Source organism: Crotalus tigris, unplaced genomic scaffold, assembly GCF_016545835.1.
Source record: "Crotalus tigris isolate CLP2741 ecotype Arizona unplaced genomic scaffold, ASM1654583v1 scf7180000019147.1630427, whole genome shotgun sequence".
Classification (NCBI taxonomy): Eukaryota; Metazoa; Chordata; class Lepidosauria; order Squamata; family Viperidae; genus Crotalus; species Crotalus tigris.
In genome coordinates this window covers 1220827-1246460 of record NW_024097401.1, presented here as the reverse complement: position 1 = coordinate 1246460, position 25634 = coordinate 1220827, and the positions used below count along the sequence as shown (strand labels likewise).

General features: G+C 43.6%; 1 protein-coding gene across 1 annotated transcript; it reads right to left on the bottom strand.

The window, feature by feature from the left end:
* Positions 1–135: 135 nt before the first annotated feature.
* Positions 136–24976, bottom strand: NOLC1 (nucleolar and coiled-body phosphoprotein 1). The gene is made up of 14 exons (XM_039360003.1): positions 24823–24976; positions 22734–22789; positions 20410–20534; positions 18703–18824; positions 16311–16464; positions 14964–15082; positions 13831–13987; positions 12185–12313; positions 9684–9773; positions 8650–8772; positions 3832–4350; positions 2417–2526; positions 621–701; positions 136–404 (listed from the first exon to the last, which is right to left on the bottom strand). The coding sequence occupies exons 1-14, from the start codon at positions 24931–24933 to the stop codon at positions 246–248; spliced, it is 2055 nt and encodes a 684-aa protein (XP_039215937.1). The 5' UTR covers positions 24934–24976; the 3' UTR covers positions 136–245.
* Between the last annotated feature and the right edge of the window lie 658 nt (positions 24977–25634).

Below are 25634 nucleotides of genomic sequence, written 5' to 3'. Positions count from 1 at the left end.
TAACTCTCAATAAAATTTCCTTTTGAAACAATGCCTGTTTCAAGAGTTCAGCTTTCTTGGGAGACCTAGTGGAGGCAGACGCTTACAGCAAGAGACGGCTGATCCCTGCCATATATATGAGCATCAGAGGAAGAATAAGAATTAAAAATAAGGTATGTTTATTTATCACCTTATCAGGTGTGCTGTAACATAAAATGATGCAAAGTTAGAAACTTTTGAGTTTAATTGGAATCCCCTTCCAAAGTTTAATCACTTTCAAATTTGATGGAGTTTATCTGTGTAGAGATAGTGCCACCACAATAACTTCCCCTTTTCTTCTTCGTCTTCTCATGTCGGAAGGATTTACCTTTTGTAAATCTCAGAACATCATTTGCTTTTTCACCCCAGTCACCCATAGCTCCTTTCTGGGAAAGATGAGAAAATTGATGATCATTAGTCACAAAACATTGAGCATAAATGGTTTTTAACCACTTTGCATTTGTAAGCTGTCCAGAGTCTATGAGTATACTTCACAAAAAAACAAACAAACAAACAAATGGCAAATACTTCAATTTTGTTATAGGTTGTCCAGGTAATATCTATTTTGTAGAGAGTATTACATGAAGAATGCTTATCCCTACCTTGGCATCGAAGGAATTGTTTGCTACTCGCATATCTATTTCTATTTCTTCTGATCTTATTCTGCGAAAAGGACTGGATTGCTGCAGAAGAAAAAGAGATACAGATAGTCCTCATGACGTCACCATTCTGTTTTTCATATGGATTTGTCATTCTACTGAGGGGGTGGTTGCTAAACAAAAGGGATTTATGACCAGTCCTCAAAGTTCTTGCCACTTCAGCATCCCCATGGTCACATGAACAAAACAACCCTGCCCTTACGGTCAACTGTGGCATCCCAGGATCACAATCCATGCCCTTCCCTGCTGGCTTTCTCCAAGCAAAGGCAAAGTCAATAGGAAGCCAGCAAAGGAAGTTCAAAGCCATTGGGCTAAGTGCCTACCCAACTTTTCTTCACACACAGGCATTGTGGCTCTCCTTGCCCACTTCACTTGCACACAACCCACACTCTTTCCCCCCCCCCCCCGGCCTCCTTGCAATTACATCCATGCATGCACACAACATCTACATGAAAGCTGGGACATGACCACTGAAGTAAAGACGAGGATAGAGAAAGATCGAACAGCATTCTTCAGAATGAAAAAGGTCTTCTGCAGTCACGACATAAGCCTAAAACTGAAAATCAGGCGTGTCAGATGCTATATTTTTTTCTATCCTGCTCTGTGGAGTAGAGAGTTGGTCCCTGACAGAAGGCCACCTGAAGAGACTAGAAGCATTTGAAATGTGGATTTGTAGGCAGCTGTTACGTAGAAGCTGGGTGGACAAGATCAGAAATGAGGTGATAAGCCAACAATTAAAAAATGAAAATTAGAATATTTCGGGCATGTGATGCGACACCCAGAAAAATACGGCATACTCCAGTTAATCCTCCAGGGAAAGATTGAAGGCAAACGAGGTCCAGGCAGAAGAAGAACATCGTGGCTTCAAAATCTAAGGGACTGGTTTGGACAAAACTCAGCAGCACTTTTTCGTGCGGCTGCTGATAAAAACAGGATCGCCAACATGATCGCCAACATCTGATAACAGATATGGCACAAGAAGAAGAAGATGCACACAACCCACATCCTATTTCCATGGCGCACACATGCACATATCCCATGTGCCCGCTTTACTTGGCTTCCCTGCAATCTCTCCCACACACACTCATGTACCCTGCATCGTCTTTCCACAGTCTCCCTGCAATTGCACTCATTCCACACCTTTCCTGGGCCTCTCTGCACTTGGATACAAGAATGCGTGCAACCCAGTGGCTTTTTTTTCTTGGCCTCCTTGTAATCACATGCACTCTATGCTCAGCATCGAGTATCTCCTCCCCCAAACTCACGTGTGGCCTGTGTTGAGCCTCCCCCCCCATTATTAATTACCTGGGTTCCCTCCACTTAATAACTCATGCATCTTGGATTGTGATAAGTGGGACTGCAAGACATCCCTAAATGATATTGTCACATGATGTCATGCTTCAAAGCCTCATCACTTAGCAACAGCAATCCCGTCCCAACTGAAATTGTAACTTGAGGATTACTCACCTATGATATATCTGATTTCTGGCCAAATCCTTCAAAATGGCAATTTAGGAGTTTCTCTAGCTGAGAAATTGTTTTTAGTCTCCAAACATGAGAACTAACATAAGATCACCCATGACCATTTCATAATATCTCACCTCCTTTCAAAAAAATCATGTGAAACACAATTCAGATTCAGCTTTTGCAGTTATGAAGGAAAGAGTTACCTGTAGTAAGATGGGCGGCCAATAAGTTTAATAAAGTAAAATCATAAAGTTCTTTTTCTCAATCCTTACCTGCTTTGATTTTGGGAATGTATGAGGACTTCTGGCTTTCATCTTCTTGATATCCGGTGTCTCCAACTCTTGTTCATTTTTCCTTTTCCGCTTTTTTGGGGATAAGCCTGCTACATTTTACAGGAAGAGTAAGCTTCTACAAGATCATCTCATCCTAAATAAGTAGCAGTCTAATCAATAAACAGGTTAAGTGGGGCAGGAAAGAAAGAGTTTCATTCGTGCTATAAATTCAGGTATGATATGGTTATTTAAAATATCTCTGATCAGTAGGAACTGATTCACCCAATGTCTGGATGCATACAACATGCTAAGCAAAATAATTCAGTATGGTTTATAACTTGATGCTGTCTAAGCCAAAGCATGATTAAGCTATGCTTAAAATGATGCTGTGGCATGCTGTGAGCTACTACAAAAAGTCTTCTTTGACAGACAGGGATGATGTTCACCTATCATATTAAATCAAGCCCAAAGATGACACAGCAAAATCCAAATGAGTCCAATCCTTCAACTGCTTACCCCTAACAAGCAGAAGCTTGCCATACTAAAGCTATAACCTTCTAATCTACTAGATCCATTTTGAGAGATTCTAGGTGTGATTACCCTGACCCTCTTCCCTTCTACCCATCCAGTTTTGGACTTCCATGCCTCTCTCTGGGAAAGCTATATGTCAGGGGTGTCAAACTCAATTTCATTGAGGGCCACATCAGCATTGTGGTTGCCCTCGGGGGGCCGGGGGTGTGTGGCCAGGGGGGATGCGACCTACTGGGTGGGCGTGGATGGAGTAGGTGTGGCCTACTGGGTGGGCGTGGCCAACTCTACATCATTTGCATCAAGGGTGCCTGTGGGGGCCTGGGCAGGAGTGGGACAGATCTGAGGGTCTCTGGCAAAAGGGGGCGGGACCAGGGCAGAGCCCATCAAGCCGGATATGTGAAGTAGGTGAAGGCCATTTGCTGGCCACTTCCAGACGATGGTGCATTTCTTCATTCCTCACAAAAGGGTGACACCTCCCCAGCATGCACCCAGGGGATGGGGCCTACGCAGCAGGGGTTGGTTCCTTGCAGTTTCCAGACGGCCTTGTGGAGCTAAGACTGAATGCATTTCAGCATAGATGGCCACCACAAAATTGTACATTGGCTCCCGGCCGGCCTGGACCAGGGCCAAGGCAGTAGAGGCCGTTCCCTCACTGTTTCCAGGATGGCTTCACGGGCCACATGAAACCACTTCGCGGGCCGCATCCAGCCCCTGGGCCTTGTGTTTGACATGTCTGCTCTATGTTGACAAAACTCTTACCCACTGATTCTCCAGGTGCACATTCCATCACATTTTTTCCCCTTTATTTTATGGTATTTGACTCAAGTGTTATTTCCAAACTAGCTCCATTCTACTTAATACCTCCCGCATGAAAAATGACTAACCTTCTTTTGTGGCCTCTTCATCAGAACTACTACTGTTTGCCGTATTCAGCGCTTCAGATGTTGAAGTCTTTGATGCAGGTGTTTTGCCCACCAAGTTGGCTGAGGGTTTTAGCGCTTTTTTTGCTGCTTTGCAATTATTTTGTTCTCTCTTTCTTTCTCTTCGTTCAGATACTTTAAACTGTTCATCAGAGGAACTCTCGGAAGAGGTTCTGCTCTCAGCTGGGCTTTGCTTGCTGTTGACCAAACTGCTAGGCCCTGAGAGTTTGCTAGCTGCTTTCTGGGTTGGCTGAGTCTCTTCTTCACTGCTTGAGCTGCTTGACTCAGAACTCTTTGGTTTAGAGACAGGGGTGCTGGATTTGGGCGCTGTTTTGACAGCCTTTGTGCCTTTTTTTTTATGAACAGTCTTATCTTGAACGATACTTTCCACTTTCTTTGCTGGCACTGCGGGAGGTTTTTTCCCTTTCTTTATGCTTGTCTTAACTGCGCATTTCTCAGGAACACTGTCAGAACTATCAGAATCTAGGAAGAAAAAACAGCAAGAGACAAACTAATCTGATTGCGCTGCATCTTATCCTCAGTATTTTTAAAGTTTAGATATTTTTTGGTGGAGGAAAGTGCAGGTTCAGAACAATAAACTGATACTGTCAAAAGTACAATCTCAGTATTTTGAACATAGAGAAAATCAAGCACAGTACCTGATTATTTTTTCAGGTGAGGGCGTCTAGAAAAGAAGATGGTTACAAGAATATAAGCATCTTTGACTAATTTGGAGTATGAAAACCCAAATAAGTCACATGCATCTGATCTAAAAAACGGATTCCTTCCTACCTTTCAGAAGGAAAGCAGGTGTTTTATTTCTGGGCTTCAGGACAGTAGAGAAATTGTTGACAGCAATTAAGTACCGTGTTTCCCCGAAAGTAAGAACCGGTCTTTTACACTTTTATACTTTTTCTTATACTATACTTTTCAACCCATCGTAAGTGTACCACCTGCCAGGTGCCGATGTACCACCAGTGGTACGCGTACCACCGGTTGAAAAGCCCTGTTCTAAGTCGATGTGTTTACTGATGGACCTATTGGTAGAAAGCTTGGAGGACAAACCTCGGCCAAAATCTACAACCTGAACTACGAATATTCTCTACAATTTCTAAACTGCACGGGCAAAAACCCCTTAAACTTGCTCACCACTGGGAGACTTTCGCCATGAGACAATTGTCGACCCACAAACTACTACGCTTCCTCAACAAATATCTCTGCAAGAAATCGCTGCCAAAAAGCGTGCATTACAGACCACTCATTAACCACCCAGAAGCATGGAACCTGGATGCAAAATGCTCAAGTTCATGATCACTGACATACACTACTGCCTAATAAAATACCAATGCACCATCAACAAACCAAATCCAAATGCCTCACCACAATTAGACAAGATCTCGCAGACAAGTTAGAACATGCCATCAATAGAATATCCAACCTTGGCTCTTTTATGACTCGTGGACTTCAACTCCCAGAAATCCTGAGCCAGCAGGGGGAAACTTTGGCCCCTTTATGACTTGTGGACTTCAACTCCCAGAATTCATGAGCCAGCATGGCTCAGCTTGGAAACCTCTCCCTTTCCCCTCAGCATGGCTGGCTCAGGAATTCTGGGAGTTGAAGTCCACAAGTCATAAAAGAGCCAAGGTGGCCTACCCTGAACAAAACCAACCCTCCAGACCCCAAACCGCGACAACCTGCAAAAGAAACATGCCAAGATCACCCCATAGCACAAGACGACAACTCTGACACATGGATCAAGAACCTATGCAACAGATTGCTATCAAAAGAGGAAAAAGCCGTACTCACACATGGCCTCAATTTCAATCACAAAAACGCGGACCTGGTCGACTTCCTAGCTAACCTAGAATCCATGCTAAAAACCAACAACTTCGATCACGAGACGCAGGAAGACATCAGACAGAGGAACAGACACAACAGGACCCTCCACCAACAGGAAAGGCAAGCACTAAAAACCTGAAAAACCTGCCAGCGGACAAAGACAGACTCACCATCGTAATAGACAAAACTGACTATGTCAACAAAACCAAGGACCTACTACATGACACCAGCACCTATCAAACTATCCTCACGAAACAATTGGAAAACAAAATATAAAGCACCTTGATGAAGATGGAAAAAACAAAGCAAATAACTTCCACATAAAGAAATACCTACAACTACAGGACTCTATGATACCAAAGTTCTACAGACTCCCCAAAGTGTACAAAGACATCGCAGCACTCCCTGAAGCACTGACCTACAAATTAGCGAAACCACTACAAAGAAAACTTTGCCACCTCGATTGATAGCTCAATGCTTTCCCGTGAATATGAACAATTCCTTCAACTAATCAAAAACATCAAAATAAACGCTGAAGAAATGATAGCCTCTTTCAATGCCACTGCTCTATTCACCTCCATCAACATCAACCTGGCCAAGTAAACATCCACAACCTGCTCACAGAAGACAAAAACGTCCCCAGAAAACACTCCTGTCTACAGGTGTGCCTGACAACACAGGTCAGGTATAATGGTAAGATCTACAAGCAGATACAAGGCACACCCATGGGATCACCCATATCCGGCCAGATTGCAGAGGCAGTCTTGCAGAAATTCGAATGCGCTGTCCTGCCAACCATCCAACCTACACTTTGGGTCCGCTACATGGACGACACATTCATCAATCGTCAAACGATCCAAACTAGGAGACACATATTGCCTGCTCAACAACATGTTCACTGGCATCAGCTTTATATGCAAGGAAGAAAAGAATGAACATCTCTGCTTCCTCAACATGGACATAAAGAGACATAAGAAAGGGGAAATGATAAGCTGTGTACACCAGAAATCCACACACATGAACCAAATTCTCAACCCTACAACACATAAAAGAAACTGTGTCCAGACCCTCTTCAAGAGAGCCAGAACACACTACAGCACCAAATCCCTAAGAAGCAGAGGAGAAATACCTCTTCAGTGTTTTTCTCCACAACGGCCAGGAATTTCATACTGCGATGTAGAACATCCAAACCCCAGAAAGCCACATAGAAAAGCGCAGCACAGAAACAGGTCCTGTCGTATACATCAAAGGCACATCAGAAGTGGCTGCCAGGCTACCGCAACTCCTAGGAATAACAATAGCCCACAAACCCACATTTACACTCAGACAGGAACTTATCAAGATCAAAATCAGAACACGGAAGGAAGACAGCACCAATATAATATACAGAATCAGTTGCAACGATTGCAACCAGTTCTGTGTTGGGCAGACAAGATGACAGTTAAAACCCAGAATCCATGAACGCCAGCTGGGTGTTAAATATCATGACATAAAGTCTCTAATCGCCAGTCACACAGACAACAAGCAATACCTGTTTTGATTGGGACAAAGCTGAAGTTATTGACCACGCCAAAACCCTTCAGGCACATGAGTTTTTCAAAGCCTGGCATTCTACTAATGCAGTGTTTCCCAAACTTGACAATTTTAAGGCATGTGGACTTCAACTCCCAGAATTCCACAGCCAGCGTTGCTGGCTGTGGAATTCTGGGAGTTGAAGTCCTCATGCCTTAAAATTGTCAAGTTTGGGAAACACTGTACTAACGGATCCATCAACAAACCTATTGACTTAGAACCAGTATATGAACCAATAAGTAAGCAGACCATCCGAACCACCAACTGACGACAGGATCAATCAACCCCTCATCAGTAGAATTTCATACCTCACAGCAACCAGTCAGAAGTCACAAGGCCAGACCAATCTTGTGATTCTGTCTTGTGACTCAATCAGTCTTATGATTCAACCAGTCACAAGATAACTGACCACTCAGGACCTATAAAAATGAACAAGCCACTTCCCCCCCCCCCAAAGATGTTACATAATTTGATAATGAAACATCTGGGAACAAACAGCAAGCTCGGAGGACAAACCTCTACCTAAGTACCTTGTTTTAACAATTCATAATTCTTTATTGCTTACTTATGATGTTGTTCTGTCCCAGCCTACGTACGTCCTTGTTATTTCACAAAGACAACCCCTCTTTTAACAGTACACTGGAAAATAAACCCCTTTTTATTTGATAATTGCCCCAGAAAACATAAAGCAAGAGAACACTTTTCCAATGGAGACCTTGTCCGAAAGCAACACGGAGCACGAGTCAAACAGGAAATAACTCACAAGCAAAATAAACAGATCATGATCTCTCGACTCTGAAGTCCTTTGCAAACGGTTACCTCCAGCAACCAGCCCTGCCTACACATTCCCTTTTTGTTACGCAGCCCCCAAGGCATGGCTTCTCATTGCTTTCTCCTCTTCCCCTGGAGTTGCCCCATTGCCTCCCTCTGTCCTACTCATGTGACTTGCCTACGTTTACGAGCGTCTCTGAGGTCTTCCAGCTGTGCTTCCTCCGAGTCTGACTCAGCTTCCCAGGACAGCTGGCTCTCAGCTCGATCACGAGTGGAAAGACCAGCCTCCTTATCAGTCTGTAAGTCCTGCAGCTCATCAGAGCCTCCTTCCGACTCTGATGGCTCTCTAGCCCCCCCCCCCTCTGATTCCCCAGATTCAACTACTCGGATCACAGGCTGGCACGGAATCATAACAGATGTATTTTAAATTTAAATTTTGGTAGTGCAAGCATGTCATGTAAGAGAAATATTATTGTAGATTTTTTGTGTTGTATTTCTGTCAATAAGCAACTGAAGGTTGAACAAAATACCTGCTCTTCAATGAAATAATACAAGATAATAAAACAGAAAACAACTGATTTACCACATTATCCACGGTACCTGAGGAATCAGAGGAGCTGCTCGCTTTCTTGGATGGAACGGATTTAGCAGCACCGTTTGCTGAAATGGCTTTGGCAGAGCATTTGACCAAAACTTTCTTTTCTTCTTCTTCAGAGCTAGAATCTAAATAAAACACACACAGCTTTCATTTGTACTGGCACATTTAATTTTTCCTCAAAAATGCTGGTAGATTATATAGTACTGACAGCATTTTGTATTTGGTTGTTTATAACAGGGCTTTTCAACCAGTGGTACGGGTACCATCTGTGTACATTGGCATCTGGCAGGTAGTACGTGACCATCCTAGAAAAGGGGTAGTGGGGGAGGGGAATGAGCTGAACCGGTGGCAGCACCGCACAAGCCTGAGCGAGAGACGGCTGGAGCTGCAGGGCTGTCAGGGCTCAGCGGAAGCCCAGGATCAGCGACAGGCTCCAGCTGGAGCTCGGCGCTGATCCTGCCGCTTCTGGTGAGGCCAGAAGAAGCGCCGATCAGCTGGAATGTTGCAGCATCTTCAGGGTCTTGTGATTTACATTCAGATGCTTGGCAACTGATTCATATTTATGACAGTCACAGTGTCCCAGGGTCATGTGAAGTGACCAAAACCTGCTGCAACCACCCAGCAGACGGGGGGAATAAAAAGCAAACACCCCCCACCCCACCCCTGCTGCCAATCCTCAACAGAAATGCTCACAACAATGGACACCTCGGACAGGAGGAAGAGCGCCGCTGGGTGGGCAGACAGGTGTCTTGCTCGGCTGTGCCTTGAGGGGCACTTTTTTCAGTGCCATTGTAACTTCGAACAGTCACTAAGCGAACTGTTGTAAGTCGAGGACTACCTGTACTTCATCACTTTTTTTCCCTTTTTTGGGGGGGGGTCAAATTTTGACACCTTGCTAGGCGACTGATACTTGAATGTTGCCATATATTAAAAGTGGTACAATGGGTGAAAAGGTTGAAAAGCCCTGACTTGTAACATTCAGCACGATATAACTCCCTAAAAAGAGAGATCACATATTACATGTCAGGGTACTCACCTGAATCACTCTCCGAAGAATTATGTCCTTTTTGGATATGAACAGGAAGAGATTTGGAGGCAGATGCTTTTTTAACCACAGACCCTTCAGCTTGAGACAAAAATATATAAAGGTTTTACTATATTCCCTGTGACAATTCCAAGATAATAGCTTATAAATATGCTGTCAAGCTGGGATCATGTAGGAACATCTACATCTATTACTGCAATCTAAAACTATAGTTGTCTTCAGCAGAAATAACTGCAAATAGTTTTTTATAGATTGAATAAAAACTATCTGTACTGTTTATGCTACGTTTACTATAACATTTAAGGTCCATGTGTTGTTAATGCAAAATATCTTTTTATGACCATTAACAATGTACCAATCCAGACGTGAAAATTGATAAAATAGATGAAAATATATACTAATTAAATTATACAAACATTATCCATCCAGAAAGATGACCCTGATGAGAATTTGTCTCTTTTGCATGAGATGATAAGAGAAGAAGATTGGATTCACAAAGGGTGTTAAGCCTACTTTAACTATGATCTGTTGAATTAAACCATGGTGGCTTAGTTCAAACATTAAACAAAAATAGAGAATGTTATTGCAGGTGAATTTCTCCCAATGGCTGAGGGCTGCAGGACGCATAAATAACTGTAAATAATAAACAGATTTTTATTTTGAGAGATGCATTAAATATTAAAAGCTTGTTTTAATAACCTACCATACTTTTGACAATGTATATTGTCATGTTGTGGCAAAAATGACTTGGGGGAAATTCAGATACACAAAAAAGAAAAACACGGAGATACATTTATAGTAATGCAGTGTAAACCCATGATTTGCACACCACAAAGGCACTGTTCTCACCACTTGCTAAGTCAAAAGCAAACCTCAGCCAAATGAGGGCAGTCAGAACATGATTAATAGCCTGCAATTGTGATTTGGAAATTCCAATTCCTGACTGATGAAGGTTGGTTTGGGAGACCTGACTTGAGGTGGTCTAACTGCTTCAATTACCCTACAATGTCTTCTGACATAGTGCATGGAACTGCCCAAATCAGCCAACTTAATAACCAAGACCCCTGCCCAGACCCGTGTTAACCATGATATTTCTTTGCCTTACTAATGCCCAATCTCAACCTGCAAATGGCTAATAAATGACATACCCGTGTTTCCCTGAAAATAAGACTGGGTATTATTATTATTATTATTATTGATCATCGCACAGTCAACCAGATGTTCAAACTGGATTTGGCATTTTTGTCTACCTATCGAGTCCTTCCCAAGGACCTGGGATAGACAGATGTGGATGTTTGATGGTATTACAGGTATCGTCGCAGGATGGAAGTTCCTAGTAAGGCCGCCTTTTGCAATTGACTAATGGCAAATTTGTCAATGCCAATGGTGTTCAAGTGGTGCTCCAGTTGTTTTGGGATTGCACCCAAGGAGCCTATTACTATTGGTACTACCCTTGCTTGCTTTTGCCACAGTCTTTCTATTTCTATTTGTAGGTCTTTGTATTTTGTCACCTTCTCCAGCTCTTTCTCGTCTATTCTGCTGTCTCCAGGCACAGCCACGTCCACTATCCAGACTTTTTGTCTTTTTTATCGACAATTGTTGATTATTATTATTATTGTTATTATTGCCTCCAAAAGAGGCACAGATCTTGTTTTCGGGGGTTGTCTTATTCACCTCTGGCACAGACAGCCCAGCCCAGCCGGTCCACTTCTTCTGGGGCTAAAGGAGCAGCTTCATTCTTCAGCTGCATTCCGGCCTGCATTTTGTAGTCAGGCCTTTCTGGAAGGCCTATGTTGCCGAGTGCCGAGCTTGGTCCTCGACTGCAAAAGTCTTGCAGAACCAAGCTATGGATAGAATCTATAGCTCAGTTCTCGGCTGTAGGGGCCTTCTAGAAAGGCCTGGCTGAGAAATGCAGGCCTGGCTGCAAAAGACACCTCAGAAGTGGGCCAGTGAGGGAAGGCATGGCTGTGAGATAAGTGAGGCGCATAGGGCAGATCCATACCCCACCCCTACCCTAGCTTGATTTTTAAGTGTGTGCTTTGCCCCAAAACTAGGGCTTATTTTCGGGGAAGGGCTTATATTAGGCCCACCCCCCAAAAATCAAGCTCAGGCTTATTTTCGGGGTAGGCCTTACTTTCGGGAAAAAGGTATTTAGGGTATATGCAAGCATTCCAAACTGAGTCTGTCAGATATTGTCTGATAATCGTTTTCCTGAGCCTAAAAAACCTTTCTTCTTCCTTACATCAATCGCAGGGATGGGATGTTTCCTTCTGTCTGTCTGATGGACAACAGCGCATCCTTTCCTATATTTGAAATTCCTTCTATAAATGAAGGAAAATTTTCTTCATTAAAAAGAACTTATTTACCGTAGGACTATAGTTCTCTCCCATACGTTAAACTCTTGTCAAAAACCAAGAAGAATATATCTGAAAGGATCTCTTTAAATATGCACATCTACTCAGCTTTGTGTACAAGTCATTTGTGAAACTTACTTGACGGTTTCTTTGCTTGCTCTTTTTTCTTACTATCTTCTCCCTTCTTCTTAGAGGTCTTTTTAGTGGGGTGTGCTTTGCCTTTCGTTGCTTCTATGGCTAAAGGGGGTGGCACAGCAGAGTACTCTCCTACGATGACAGACAGCAGGGAGGGAGGGAGAGAAGGTCAGCCCCACACACACAAACATATATAGGATAAACCAGGTTAGGTCTCATAGATCTCGTAGGTGATATCATTACATAAATTTCATTATATGTTCCAATTAGCTGCCATTCTCTTCTAAACACTTTCTTATTCATTTGAGGAATGACCTCTGTACATTCTTGAGCCCATTTTCTAACATTTTCTCTGGAAAAAACAATTTGGGATTAGCCTGTCAATTGCTACATCCTATACGTGTGTGCATTTGTATGTATTACACCTACCTGCACACACACATGCGGAATGTAGCAATATAAAATATAAAAAGTATATCTACCGATGAAATTGTTCACATTTATCTATATTTATCAATGCATTGTTTCAGAAAATGAAAAACAATTTAGAAAACAAAGTTGGTTTTTTTATAACAAATTTTATTAATTTTCCAATTTAACATCCACATAGAAAGCAACATGGTGACCGGGTAATCAATAGTTCAGTGACAGCATTTTTAGTACATGTCTCAGGTTACATTGTCAAAAATTCCTTTTCTATTTCCTGTTAACATTTGATGTAACATTTTTAAACTAGTAAGTTTCTAACCATAGCAAGCTCGATTAAAACATTTGTCAATCTATTTTTTGTTTACACATATCCATATCCTGTTTTTAAATTTTACCTAATTCTTACATTTCTAATTACAATATTCCAATTTTAATCTCTAACATCCATAATATTCAATATTCAGTTGATTTTTAGGTACTGTTGGATAGCGATCTAGGTGTGTCCAGACCCAATTTAGCAAAAATGGCAGTTTTCCCAGGCTGCCATCGAATGTCACCCTGATTGGCGGGGGGGTCGGAGGTCCCAGGGCAACCTAATACGGTTGTGGCTACCCCACTCCATAAGGGAAAGCCTAGGGCTGGGCAACAGCAACTGCCAGTTGGGGAGGTGGCTGGCCAGCAGCCCTTTGTTGTTGAGCTGGAGCTGTTGGCTTATTGCTCTCTACTACTACTTGTAGACTATTTTGCTTGCTCAGAGGTCCTCCTCGGAGCAAGCAGAAGAGAATATTAAGGAAAACAACAACAACAGTACAGCAACAGGTAAGCTCCTAGCTTTTCATTCTTTTTATCCAGGTTTTCATAAAATCTGGTTTATATATTTAAAGGGGAACATGTATTGCCAGAAATTAACATATACCGTATTTTCTGGCGTATAAGACGACTTTCTAAAGCATGCAAATCAGCTCCAAAGTCGGGGGTCGTCTTATACGCCAAGTCTTCTTATACGCCGGAAATTACGGTAGTTTCCGGCGTATAAGACGACTTTCTAAGCATGCAAATCGGCTCCGAAGTTGGGGGTCATCTTATACGCCAGAAAATACGGTACTCATGTCATTTACTTTTGCACGTATTCTTTATCTTTTGTCCAATCCCCAGCTTTCTAGCGGTACTGATCTAGATCTTCATCTAAATTAAGAAGCCAGCTTCTTTTAATAACTCACCACGCTTGGGCTTTGGGGCTAGTTTTTCATGTTCTGAATCATCATCATCAGAAGAAGAAGAAGAAAACTCACTGCTGCTCTTCTTCCCAGGCTTGTTTTTGACTGGAAGTGGCTGGGCAGTGTTGTTTTTGTGCTGTGGAAGTTTCTTCAGCTTACCCTTACAAACAAAACAAAATGAAAACTGAAGATGCCCCAACATCAATCGAACAAATACCATTTTGAAGATGATCATCATTCCGTCAGGCACTGCTTATATACAAATGCCAAAAGAGAGAAACGGAAAACTGTTAAGACATCAGGGTACACGATAAGATTAGGAATCAGCAGTTCCCCGTTGCCTAAGAGTGTTTTCAGAATTCTTCCTTAATTGCTGCTGAAATTAATTTTAGGTTAATCCTAACCATTTCCTCTTCCTGCCTGCCTGATTAATTTTAGAATCCATTAAGCAGACATCTCACTTTCTTGCACAGTGTTCTCTGCTATTAACTACTATTAACTTCACAGGCCACAATTAACTGCTGATGGAAACTCAAAGTACTACCTAAGTCAGTGATGGCAAACCTTTTAGAGACCGAGTGCCCAAACTGCAACCCAAAACCCACGTATGCATTGTCGGGTGCCGGGTGGGTGTGGCCCATTGGCTGGGTGTGGCCCATTGGGTGGGCGTGGCTGTGGTGGTAACAGCAGACTGGGTGGGACTAAAAAGTTCAATCAATCAATTCCAACTGTGTGAGATCTTTTTTTTTTCCCACGAGAAGTTGAAATTGACTGATTGATTGAACCTTTTTTTTTTTTTGTACACGGTGGTGGAGGCCTAAAGTGAAAAGGTTTTATAAAACCCAGCTGGAGGCCTAGGACTGGGGCGACGGTGTGCGTGCCCACAGAGAGGGCTGAGTGCCGCCTCTGGCACCTGTGCCATAGGTTCGCCATCAATGACATAGACGATTAAAATGCCATCCTAGAAATGTAGGAGTTTTTATTTATATATTAGCCAATTTAAAGACACCGCAATTTCAAATAACTATTGGCAGTTTACATACTTGACAAGTTTTCCAAGTAGAAAGATATTTAGTTTTCTATCTTCACCAAAAATAAATAATGACTAGTTGTCCTACCAAGGACTCATCACTTACTTTGACAGGCTGATTCTCTTCAGAGCTGGAATCCTCACTATTCGTCTCATCACTGCTGCTACTACTGCTACTCTCTGCTTTGCCATTGGTAGTTCTGGACGTCGGCTTGGTAGGTTTTGCTGCCAATTGTGATTAAAATGTTTCCATTAAACTGAATCATCAGATAACCAGAGTAGCTTGAAATATAATATATAGTTTTATCAGTTCTCCCTCTCCTTTACAAATATGTCTTTGTAATACAGGTAATCCCCAAGTTACGAGCATTCACTTAGTGCTTGTTCCAACTTAAACGCGATAACCCCCCCCCCCGTGCATTCACCCATGCATTCAATTAGCGAATGTGTGGGCGGAAGCAGGGAGCGATCGCACCCGAGGTGCGAGATTCACTCTTACGAATCCTCAAGTTACGAATGGAATGGGCAGGCTCCATTCCATTTATAACTCGAGGGCTACCTGTATATCTTTACAAAAATGTTTCCAAAAACAGCATCCAAGTTTACTTGGCAACATGTGAAACCAACCAAAGTTCAAAGGAAATCAGTCAATTTTCTATAGTTAAAAATGTGAATCATTAGCACTGTAAAACACTAATTCAACTTATTAAGCACAAGAAATAAACAACAGTAAGAACTTTGCTCTTGTATATTACATGGATTCATACACTGAGCAGGAACTGAACGTACAAACCAAACAAAACTAAATGATCCCTTCCAAATTTATCTTTTTAATTATTCCATTTTCAGCCTGAGGGCATTGCTGTTTCTCTAGATTTGCAGCAAACCTGGGTCATAAGCAATTTATATTATTTTTCTGTCACTCTTAAGCAGTGGTTCTCAACCTGTGGGTCGGGATCCCATTTGGGGTCGAACGACCATTTCATGGGAGTCGCCAAACAACTCAGTCCGCCATTTTCTCCCCCTTTTCCTTAGCTGTGCTACTCCCTTTTATTCTATTGGCTTTTGAAAGCCAATAGAATAGACTCTCTTGAATAGAGTCTAATTCTATTGGCTTTCAAAAGCCAATAGGAATTGTCCAGGCTGCCTCTGCCCTGCTGAGCCCGCCAAAAGTCCCATTCTGCAAACGGTGCTGCACCAGTTGAGTAGTCCTCGACTTACGACTGGTTGAATAGTCCTCGACTTATGACCGGTTGGGGGGTCGCGGCATTAAAAAGGTTGAGAACCACTGCTCTTAAGATTTCTTCCACACATTTCAATACCAGAACATGACTAAATTTTCTTTTATTAAAACCTATAAAAAATCTCTATCAAAATACATTCATGTCTCCTTTACTTCTTTCATATATCACTTGAATTACTCACAAACTTATAACTTGAAGTTAGCCGTTACCTGATGTAGAGGCCAGTTTTGTGACTTTTGGGGCTCTTTCTGATTTTGGTAGTTGTTGCTTTGGCGTTTCATCTTCTGAGCTGCTTGAATCCGAACTCTTAGATGTCTTCTGGGGCTTTGTTTTTTGGACGGTTGATTGGAGAACTATTCCCTTCTATCAAGATAGGTCAGTATCAGTGTCAATCAATACAATGTAATTAGGATGGAAGTAGGCTTCAACAACAGATGGGTGCAACTTGTTTAAAACTATTGTTCTTCTCGCTCAGCATCTATTATTTTAGGAGAGCTGTGTCACTGAGGAAGAGAGGCCCTGACTCAGGGGTAGGCAACCTTGGTTCTTTTATGACTCGTGGACTTCAACTCCCAGAATTCCTGAGCCAGCCACACTGAGGGGAAAGGGAGAGGTTTCCAAGAGGAGCCATGCTGGCTCAGTAATTCTGGGAGCTGAAGTCCACCAGTCATAAAGTGGCCTAGGCCTAGCCCAGACGTAGGCAACCTTGGCTTTTTTCTGACTCGTGGACTTCAACTCCCAGAATTCCTGAGCCAGCATGGCTCAGCTCGGAAACCTCTCCCTTTCCCCTCAGCCTGGCTGGCTCAGGAATTCTGGGAATTGAAGATCCCAGGCCGGGCACCCGCTACCCAGGGCCCCCTTCGTTGCTTTCTGGAGGGGGCCAAGCAGCCCAAGAGTTAGATGGCTCCTCCGATGGATCAGGCACCAGCGCATGCCCCGGTCCCACCCCCTTCACTGAAGAACCCTTGATCCCCCCAGCCCCCCCCCCGGGTCCTAAGACACCTAATGCAAGTGAGGTTGAGATGGCCACGCCTACCCAGTCATCCGTCACCACCCCCACCATGCCCACCCAGCCCCCTGAGGATAACCACAATGCTGATGCGGCCCTCCATGAAATCGAGTTTGATATCCCTCTGCTATATCCAATAAAAATGATTTTTTTTTTCTACAATACAAAGTTCTGTCCTTGAAGCTGATGAAAGGAGACTTAATAACATTCCTTATCTAAATCATCATTGCACATGCTCAGCTATAACTACTGAAGCAATAAGTCACGTCTAGATGCGCTGTCTGCTGTACCAGAATTGGTGAGCTACTTTATTGCATCTTTTTTTTTAAGCAGAGAAATTGGACCAAGCAGCTGCTAATTATTATTTTTATGATTTATGATTTGTGCATTCTGTGCATACTGTGTTTCCCCAAAAATAAGACCTGGTCTTATATTTTTTTTTGCCTCCAAAAGAGGCACTAGGTATTCTTTTCAGACCTTAGGACCAGCCAGGCCTCCCACACCCTGACACCTGTCGTGCCGCTGCTTGACTTCTTCAGTGGCCACTTGCTGCCACCTGCAGCCAGAAGCCATGTGGCACAGGGATCCCCAACCCCCGGTCCGTGGACTGGCACTGGATCACGGCATACCAGCAACCAGGCCGCGCAAACAAGTCCCATCTGCTGGATGCAGATAGCACACGAAACCATGTCCCCTCTGGTCTGCGGAGTCCCCAACCTTTTGGGCACCTCTGAGGTGGTGCACTGCGCTGTTGCCTCTACTCATGGCAAGAGGCCGCATGGTGCTTTGGGCCGTTTCTGCTCCTCGTGGCAGGATGCTGCATGGTACTTTGGGCCACTGCCGTCGCTGGTGGCAGGAATCCACGTGGCGTCCTGCCGCAAGCAATGGTAAGGGCATGAAGCGCCATGCAGTGTCATGCCATGAGCAGCGGAAATGGCTCAAAGAGCTACGCAACATCCTCCCACGAGGAGCAGAAATGGCCCGAAGCACCGTGTGGCTTCTTGCCACGAGTGGCAACGGCCCAAAGCGCCATGCGGCTTCTTGCCGCGAGCGGCAGCAACAGCCCAAAGCACCATGTGGCGTCCTGCTGCAAGCAGCAGAGACGGCTTGAAGTGCAGTGCGGTTTCTTGCCGTGAGCAGAAGAAACAGCCTGAAGCACCATGCGGCCTTCTGCTGCGAGCAATAACAATGGCCCGAAGCGCTGTGCAACGTCCTGCCATGAGCGGCAGCACTGGTGTGACGAGCCACGTGGCTTGACAAGTGTCACGGCATGGGAGGCCTGGCTGCGGCAGTCCTACTGGTAAGGCAAGCGGGTGTGGGTTACATGGGGCAGCTTTACCTTCCCCACCCCTCCCTAGGGCTTATTTGGGGGTAGGGCTTATATTAGGCCCACCCCACAAAAAAATTAAGCTAGGGCTTATTTTCGGGGTAGGTCTTACTTTTGGAAAAACACGATACATCTTATTTGATTCTACGTTTTGAATTTATTTTACTTCCTCTGGATGAGTTTTTAAATGCGGTCACTGATGATAAATAAACAAACTCCACAAGTTTTCCCTGTGGAAGAGGGATTGAGAAAATTAAAGACAAACCTTTGCTTGATTCTTCTTTTCTTGCTCAGAGTCTGTGGAATCGCTGGTGTCAGTACTGCTGCTGTCAGAGCTGCCTGGAGTTGCCTTTAGTGATACTGGGAGCTTAGTCACTGGTTTTGCAGCTAGAATGTAAAATAATAGTTACGGTAATAGATAACTATTACTCAAAAACTAAAGATCAGCTTCTATATTCTATGACAGGGGTGTCAAACTCAATTTCACTGAGGGACGCATCAGCATTGTGGTTGCCCTCAGGGGGCAGGTGGATGTGGCCAGGGTGGGTGCAGCCTACTGGGTGGGTGTGGACGGAGTGGGTGTGGCCTACTGGGTGGGTGTGGCCAGCTCTACATCATTCACGTCAAGGGTGCCTGTGGGGGCCTGGGCAGGAGTGGGATAGATCTGAGGGTCTCTGGCAGAAGGGGGTGGGACCAGGGCAAGCGCCAAGGCATGGTCCACTGGAGGAGGCTCACTGCCTGCTGAAACCCCTCCGCCGGAGCCCATCAAGACGGATAGGTGAAGTAGGTGAGGGCCATTTGCTGGCCACTTCCAGGTGTTGGTGCATTTCTTCATTCCTCACAAAGGGTGACACCTCCCCAGCATGCACCCAGGGGGCGGGGCTGATGCGGCAGGGGCCGGTCCCTTGCTGTTTCCAGGCAGCCTTGTGGAGCTAAGATTGAATGCATTTCAGCATAGATGGCCACCACAAAATTGTACATTGGCTCCCGGGCAGCCTGGACCGGGGCCAAGGCAGTGGGGGCCGTTCCCTCACTGTTTCCATGATGGCTTCGCGGGCCACATGAAACCACTTCGCAGGCCGCATCCGGCTCCCGGGCCTTGTGTTTGACATGTCTGTTCTATGACAATGAACAGCTAAGATTGGGACCATAAATCATAAAAAGTAAATCTAAAGAACTGCTCAGCTCTAGAGATTCTGGAAAGTTTAGAATAAAGATGAAATAAAAACGTAGTATAAATCCCTGCACCTACTAATCTACAATAAATCAAGAATACATGACAATATACAGTATGTTCCATCTAAACAGTGGCAGAAGAATATGTCTAAATTTGTATGGCAAAGAAAAAAGGCATGAGTTAAATACAAGATATTAAAGATATGAAGAAAAGAAAAGATTTGAAGCTATATTTTGCTACCTGTTGTTTAGTTTGGATGAGACTAGGTGTTGTTAGAAATAGGCTATTGGATTTGGGAGGTCACAATTTGAGATAGTAAAATAACTATCGCTTCAACCAAATGGCGTTGAGGGTTTTTTATTTCCTAGGGTTCTGGAGTTTATCTGAACAGATCTGCTAATGATGGCTTCTCAAAGTATCATACCTCAAGAAATTCTCTTGCGTTTCTAGAACTGGTTTTGAGCTAAGATATCTACAATTTCTCAACTGAAATTGTAGCTGAATTTATGTATACTGAAATAAATACTTTTGGATGCATTCAAAAGTCCATAATGGTAAACAAGTATCTGCTAGGTTACTGCTGAAACACCATTCTCTGAGTCAAAAGGGGAATCAATTTATGTGACATTTTATCGGTAATATAACAAACCACTCTGAAAAATAAATTGTTATACACAACCGTTATCACTGAGGCAATAGATTAAAATGTACTATTGCCTTCAAGATTACAAAGAGGGCAAATACTTTTTAATCAAGCATGAAAGATTACACTAGACATAAACCAGCAAGCCTCACCTTGTTTTTTGACTGGAGGAATTTCGTTTTCACTGGAACTTTCGTACCTAGATAATGATTCTTTCTTTGTCTTCTTTGCAGGAGACTCATTGGTCAATGCTCGCTGTTTTTTGGCAATAGGTGATCTGAATGATGGGTGAGAAAGTATAAGAATCGCTATTCCGTATTCCATATTGGAGACATATGATGTAGCCAGTGTGCGATGGTAAACATAGCTGGGCATATCCAATGACTAAAAAAGAGACCATCTTATGCTCCAATACAGAAGGTGGGGGAAAATGAAAACATTCATCTAAATATTTATAGTCAAGAAGCTGTGATTATATTTATAGCATTTCTATCTCAATTTGTAATCAAAGGGCCCATCTCAAACATTCATAATGCCTGCAGAGATAATGCAGTTACTGCTGGTATCTTATTAATCTATAAAATGAATATTTTTTGGAAGAACAAAGTTTATTAATATTAAAGGAGTACAGAATAATTTAGTATAAAATGCAACTACTAGTAAACATCCCCACAACCTTTATATAGTACAAATGAAGCAGGTCTCATTTCTTTACAAATATATGTGCCTCTAGTCTATAACATACAGCTACTAGCAGATAAACTCATGAGGTTATATACAGATACTTCACAATTTATAACAATTGGGACTAATATTTTCATCGCTAAACATTGCAGCTGTAAAGCATAAACCAGGTTATTATTAGTTAACTGGATCCCATGGCTGTTTGGGGAGGCAACTTTTTTCTGGCTTCTCTCAACCAAAGACAGTGGGGAAGCTAGCAGGAAGTTGCAAGCAAGTAGATAGATAAGTGACTGCTGCCAGGTGGGGGAGAAAACAAAAGGGTGTGCAAGAGGTGTGGCGAAGGTCTGGGAGGATGCAAGGGAGTGCACTAGATGCCACAGGGGGAGGGTGCACAGGGTTCAGAAGAGGGGAGAAATGGGGAGTGCACAAGGGTAAGCAAGAGCACAGTCCAGATCAGGGGGGACGTGCAAGGGTCAGGTAGGTGCAATGGGGTATATGAGAGATGCAGATTGGGGGAACATACAAGGGTATGTATGAAAGATGTAGTGGATGGAAGTTGCATGAGGGTGTAATGAGGGTTGGAGGAGTGCTGTGGGTGTGCCATGATGAGGCACAGAGGGGGAAGACAGCATATGGGTGAGAGGGAACTTACTTGCAACTTTACTGGCTGGCTCCCCCTTGACTTTCTAGGGAAGATTACAAATGTGATTGTAGGGTGCTGTGTCATAAGTTCAAACTGGTTGCCAAACCCACAGATCATATGACTGCTGGGATGGCTGGAACTCTGAGACTTCTCCTAATCACCATTTGTTCAGTGCTGTTATAACCTTAGTCACTGGAAAAAAACGGCCACGGGTTTAAGCATAACAAATGCATTTTACTCAGCTACAAAGATGTCTAAAATATTTTGTGAATAGAGCATAGCTTGCCCTTGCCTGGACAATTGTTTTGTTTGGACCCAGAACCCACATTTTTTTTTTTTTTGGTCCAAATACGTGTTGCAGAGGCAGCAATACCAAGATAGAAAAGGAACTGGGATAATCAAGAGCAAGGAAGATGGACCGGTCCGGTTATGCCTGTTGCATTTGAATTCAAGCACGGTAGCAGCAGGAAAAAAAACAGCATTGGGAATGGGGAAGGTGTAGGTTGGGAGCACAGTGTATCAGTGAAAAAAAAAATAAGAAAAAAAATAGGCTGAGACAACTGGGGAAAGAAGCAGGCCAGAGGCTAAGCTAGGAGCATAGCAGTTGCAGGAAAAGAAGATAATGGGATTATTCGTCCTGGAAGACTTTGTTGTAGTCAAAACCCGAAGAGGCATATAATTCCAAATTTTGGTTCAACTACAAACCTGTTAAACCCCAAGCCATAATATGTTCCATGTCCTGCTAGCTTTTATTCCATGTAACTGCTTCCTGCGCAGTGATCTTGCCCCAACTGCGGCATCCTTCTGTAGCCATATATAATATGGGGATGCTGCAAAGGGATGCGAAAGTTGAGGCAACTTTTGCTGCCAATTGTAAAACGAACAGAGTAAATCACACTTGAATTTGTTCTCTGGTTTCAGAGAGTCTGCTATTAGAAACAAGTTTCAGAACAAATTTCATACGTTCCCTGTCTTCTAGGATTGGTGAGAAACTATTGCCAACTTCCAGCCAATTATTACTAGTTTCACCTACATTCACAGCAGAAAGACTTAAAGCTCGTGGCAAACTACTGACTAAAAATTAAGCTAGCCAATTAAATTGTTTCAAACAGAAATATATAACCTTTTCCCTGAAGAGAAGCCACTTACTTTAGCCAATAATTGAAGATATCAAGGAGAGAAGCAGCATTTGGATCTTGCTCAGTCTACAAGAGAATCATGAAGAAAATGAAGGTTGAAAAAAAATTAAGGTAAATCATATTTTTGACAGTGACTGAAAAATTCAGGTTAGAGATACATGTAACAATCCTGTCATCTTGCAAACGTCCTATGTCATGAGTACAGAGCTGTTACATAAAGCATTCTCCGCACAAATACAGGTGGTTCTCGACTTACAACAGTTCACTTAGAGACCATTTGAAGTTACAATGGCACTTGAAAAAGTGACCATTTTACACACTTATGACCGTTGTGGTAGCTCCACGGTCATGTGATTTACATTCGGATGTTTGACAACTGACTCACATTTATGACGGTTGCAGTGTCCCGGAGTCATGTGATCCCCTACTGAAAAGCAAAATCAGTGGGGAAGCCAGATGCACTTAACAACCGTGCTACTAATTTAACAACTGCAATCATTCACTTAACAAATAAGGCAAAAGTCATAAAATGAGCAAAACCCATTTCACAAATGTCTCACTCAGCCACAGAAATTTTGGGCTCAATGATGATCGTAAGTTGAGGACCACCTGTAGTGCATTTAACAATAAAATAATGAAGGCCACCAGTTTTTCAAGCCCTGATAAAGTGCTTTTAAACCAGTGGTTCTCAACCTGTGGGTCGGGACCCCATTTGGGGTCGAACGACCATTTCACGGGGGTCGCCAAACAATGCAGTCCGCCATTTTTTTCCCCTTTTCCTTAGCTGTGCTACTCCCTTTTATTCTATTGGCTTTTAAAAGCCAATAGAATGGACTCTCTTGAATAGAGTCTAATTCTATTGGCTTCCAAAAGCCAATAGGAATTGTCCAGGCTGTCTCTGCCCTGCTGAGCCCGCCAAAAGTCCCATTCTGCAAACGGTGCTACACCAGTTGAGTAGTCCTCGACTTACGACCGGTTGAGTAGTCCTCGACTTACGACCAGTTGGGGTCGCGGCATTAAAAAGGTTGAGAACCACTGTTCTAAACAGACCACATTTATAATTTGTTTGATTTACTAAATTAAAAGCATCAGGATCAGCATAAGGTAGAATAATATAGAATAATATGAAATAATAATAATAATAATAATGAAAAATCATTAAAACAATGATGTGTCTGCATAATTACTGGAATAAAGCTGTGTTAGCAATCTGTGACTAACCAAATGCGTATTGCACTTGGAAACAATGTATGTAGCAGATTCTTCATTGTGTGCAGGTGAGAAATGAATCTAATGTATTACAATGTAGATTTCTATGTGTGCTCCTTTGTTCCTGAGAAAGGGAAAGTATAAAACTGTAGTTTGAACCCGCCCTCGGTGTTCAGAATTGCTTGTTGTTACTGCTTCTGAACTGCGCAAATAAATCTCTCTGCTAAAACCCTCTGGAATTCGTAAAAGTCTCTTACGTTTTCTACAAGAAGCTGACTCAGGAATTCTGGGAGTTTAAAGTCCGCGAGTCATAAAAGAGCCAGGGTTGCCTACCACTGACCTAAGGGCAGCACTAAGAGATAGCAATAACACAAGGACAACGAAGGTGTGTAACGCTCTAAACCAGTGTTTCTCAACCTTGTCAATTTTAAGGCATGTGGACTTCAACTCCCAGAATTCCACAGCCAGCATTGCTGGCTGTGGAATTCTGGTAGTTGAAGTCCACATGCCTTAAAATTGACAAGGTTGAGAAACACTGCAGTCTAAACCCAGAGGAATTTCCCTTCAAGTAGCTGATAGGCTGAATAGCAGCGTTTCTTTTAAATGCCACGTGCGGCAATGCTATTTTCATAAGGTTTCATCTGAGCTTCCCTAAAGGCTGCAATTGGCCTGGACAATCTCTTCCAGGCTCCCTTCTTCCGCTCTCCCCCATGGGAACACCTGCCCTGACGACATCCACGTGGCCGGTCCTGCCAGTCAACTCGGATAGCCGCGCAGACCTCCCCAGGGCACTTCCGAAGCCGCGGCGGGGATTCCCTGCCCTGCAGTCCCGTCGGAAGATGCCCTTCCAGGAGGGCCACGCACGCGCCTGCCCGCCACGTTGGCCTCACCACTCCAGCCGCTTTCCCAAAAGCCCGCGCCGCCTTATCGAAATGGTTCTCCCGCAAGAAGCCGAGCACCAGCGGGAACAAGTCACTCGGCACCGCACGCCCCGACGCCATCTTGCCCGCCGGAAGAAGCGGAGTCGTCGCGCCGGATGCTCTGCGGGAGGAGAACGTAGAGATATGAAAATTAGAATAGCAGGACAACTCTTCCACTTCTAAGTTCAGTCTGCGACTACAGTGAGAAACTATCTGTTAGGAAAGAGGAGAATCTGCAGCAGTTTTTGAAGCAAACAAACGCTGCTTTCGAAACGTGCATATAATGCTGGGAAGGGAGGGGCGAGCGATTGTTGTTGGGGTCAGTCTGAAAAGTCGGGCTGAGATAAGGTTAGAGGAGCTCCCGCCCCGTTCCTATTGGCCAGGGGTAGGCAACCTTGGCTCTTTTATGAGGCGTGGACTTCAACTCCCAGAATTCCAAGTTGAGGGGAAAGGGAGAGGTTTCCAAGCTAAGCCATGCTGGCTCAGGAATTCTGGGAGTTGAAGTCCAGGAGTCATAAAAGAGCCAAGGTTGGTTACCTCGGCTATTGGGCATGACAGGGAGAGAGGAGGAAGTGGGATCTCCTGTTATTCCAGGGGTTCTCAACCTTGGCAACTTTAAGACTTGTGGACTTCAACTCTGGCTTTGCTGGCTGAGGAATTCTGGGAGTTGAAGTCCACAAGTCTTAAAGTTGACAAGGTTGAGGACCCCTGTTCAGTCTCTGTGAGCTCAGAGGACTGGCAGCAAACGATCCCCTCTACCCTGCTTCTCTCCCCACGCTTCC

Bases quoted from the DNA above. Each gene is read 5' to 3' on its own strand.
- NOLC1 (XM_039360003.1), bottom strand. From the start codon at position 24,933: ATGGCGTCGGGGCGTGCGGTGCCGAGTGACTTGTTCCCGCTGGTGCTC. The intron at 9,774-12,184 runs GTAAGTTTCACA...TTTTGTCTCAAG, and splicing joins GCAAGCAAAGAAACCGTCAA to CTGAAGGGTCTGTGGTTAAA. The intron at 2,527-3,831 runs GTTAGTCATTTT...TGTAAAATGTAG, and splicing joins TGAAGAGGCCACAAAAGAAG to CAGGCTTATCCCCAAAAAAG.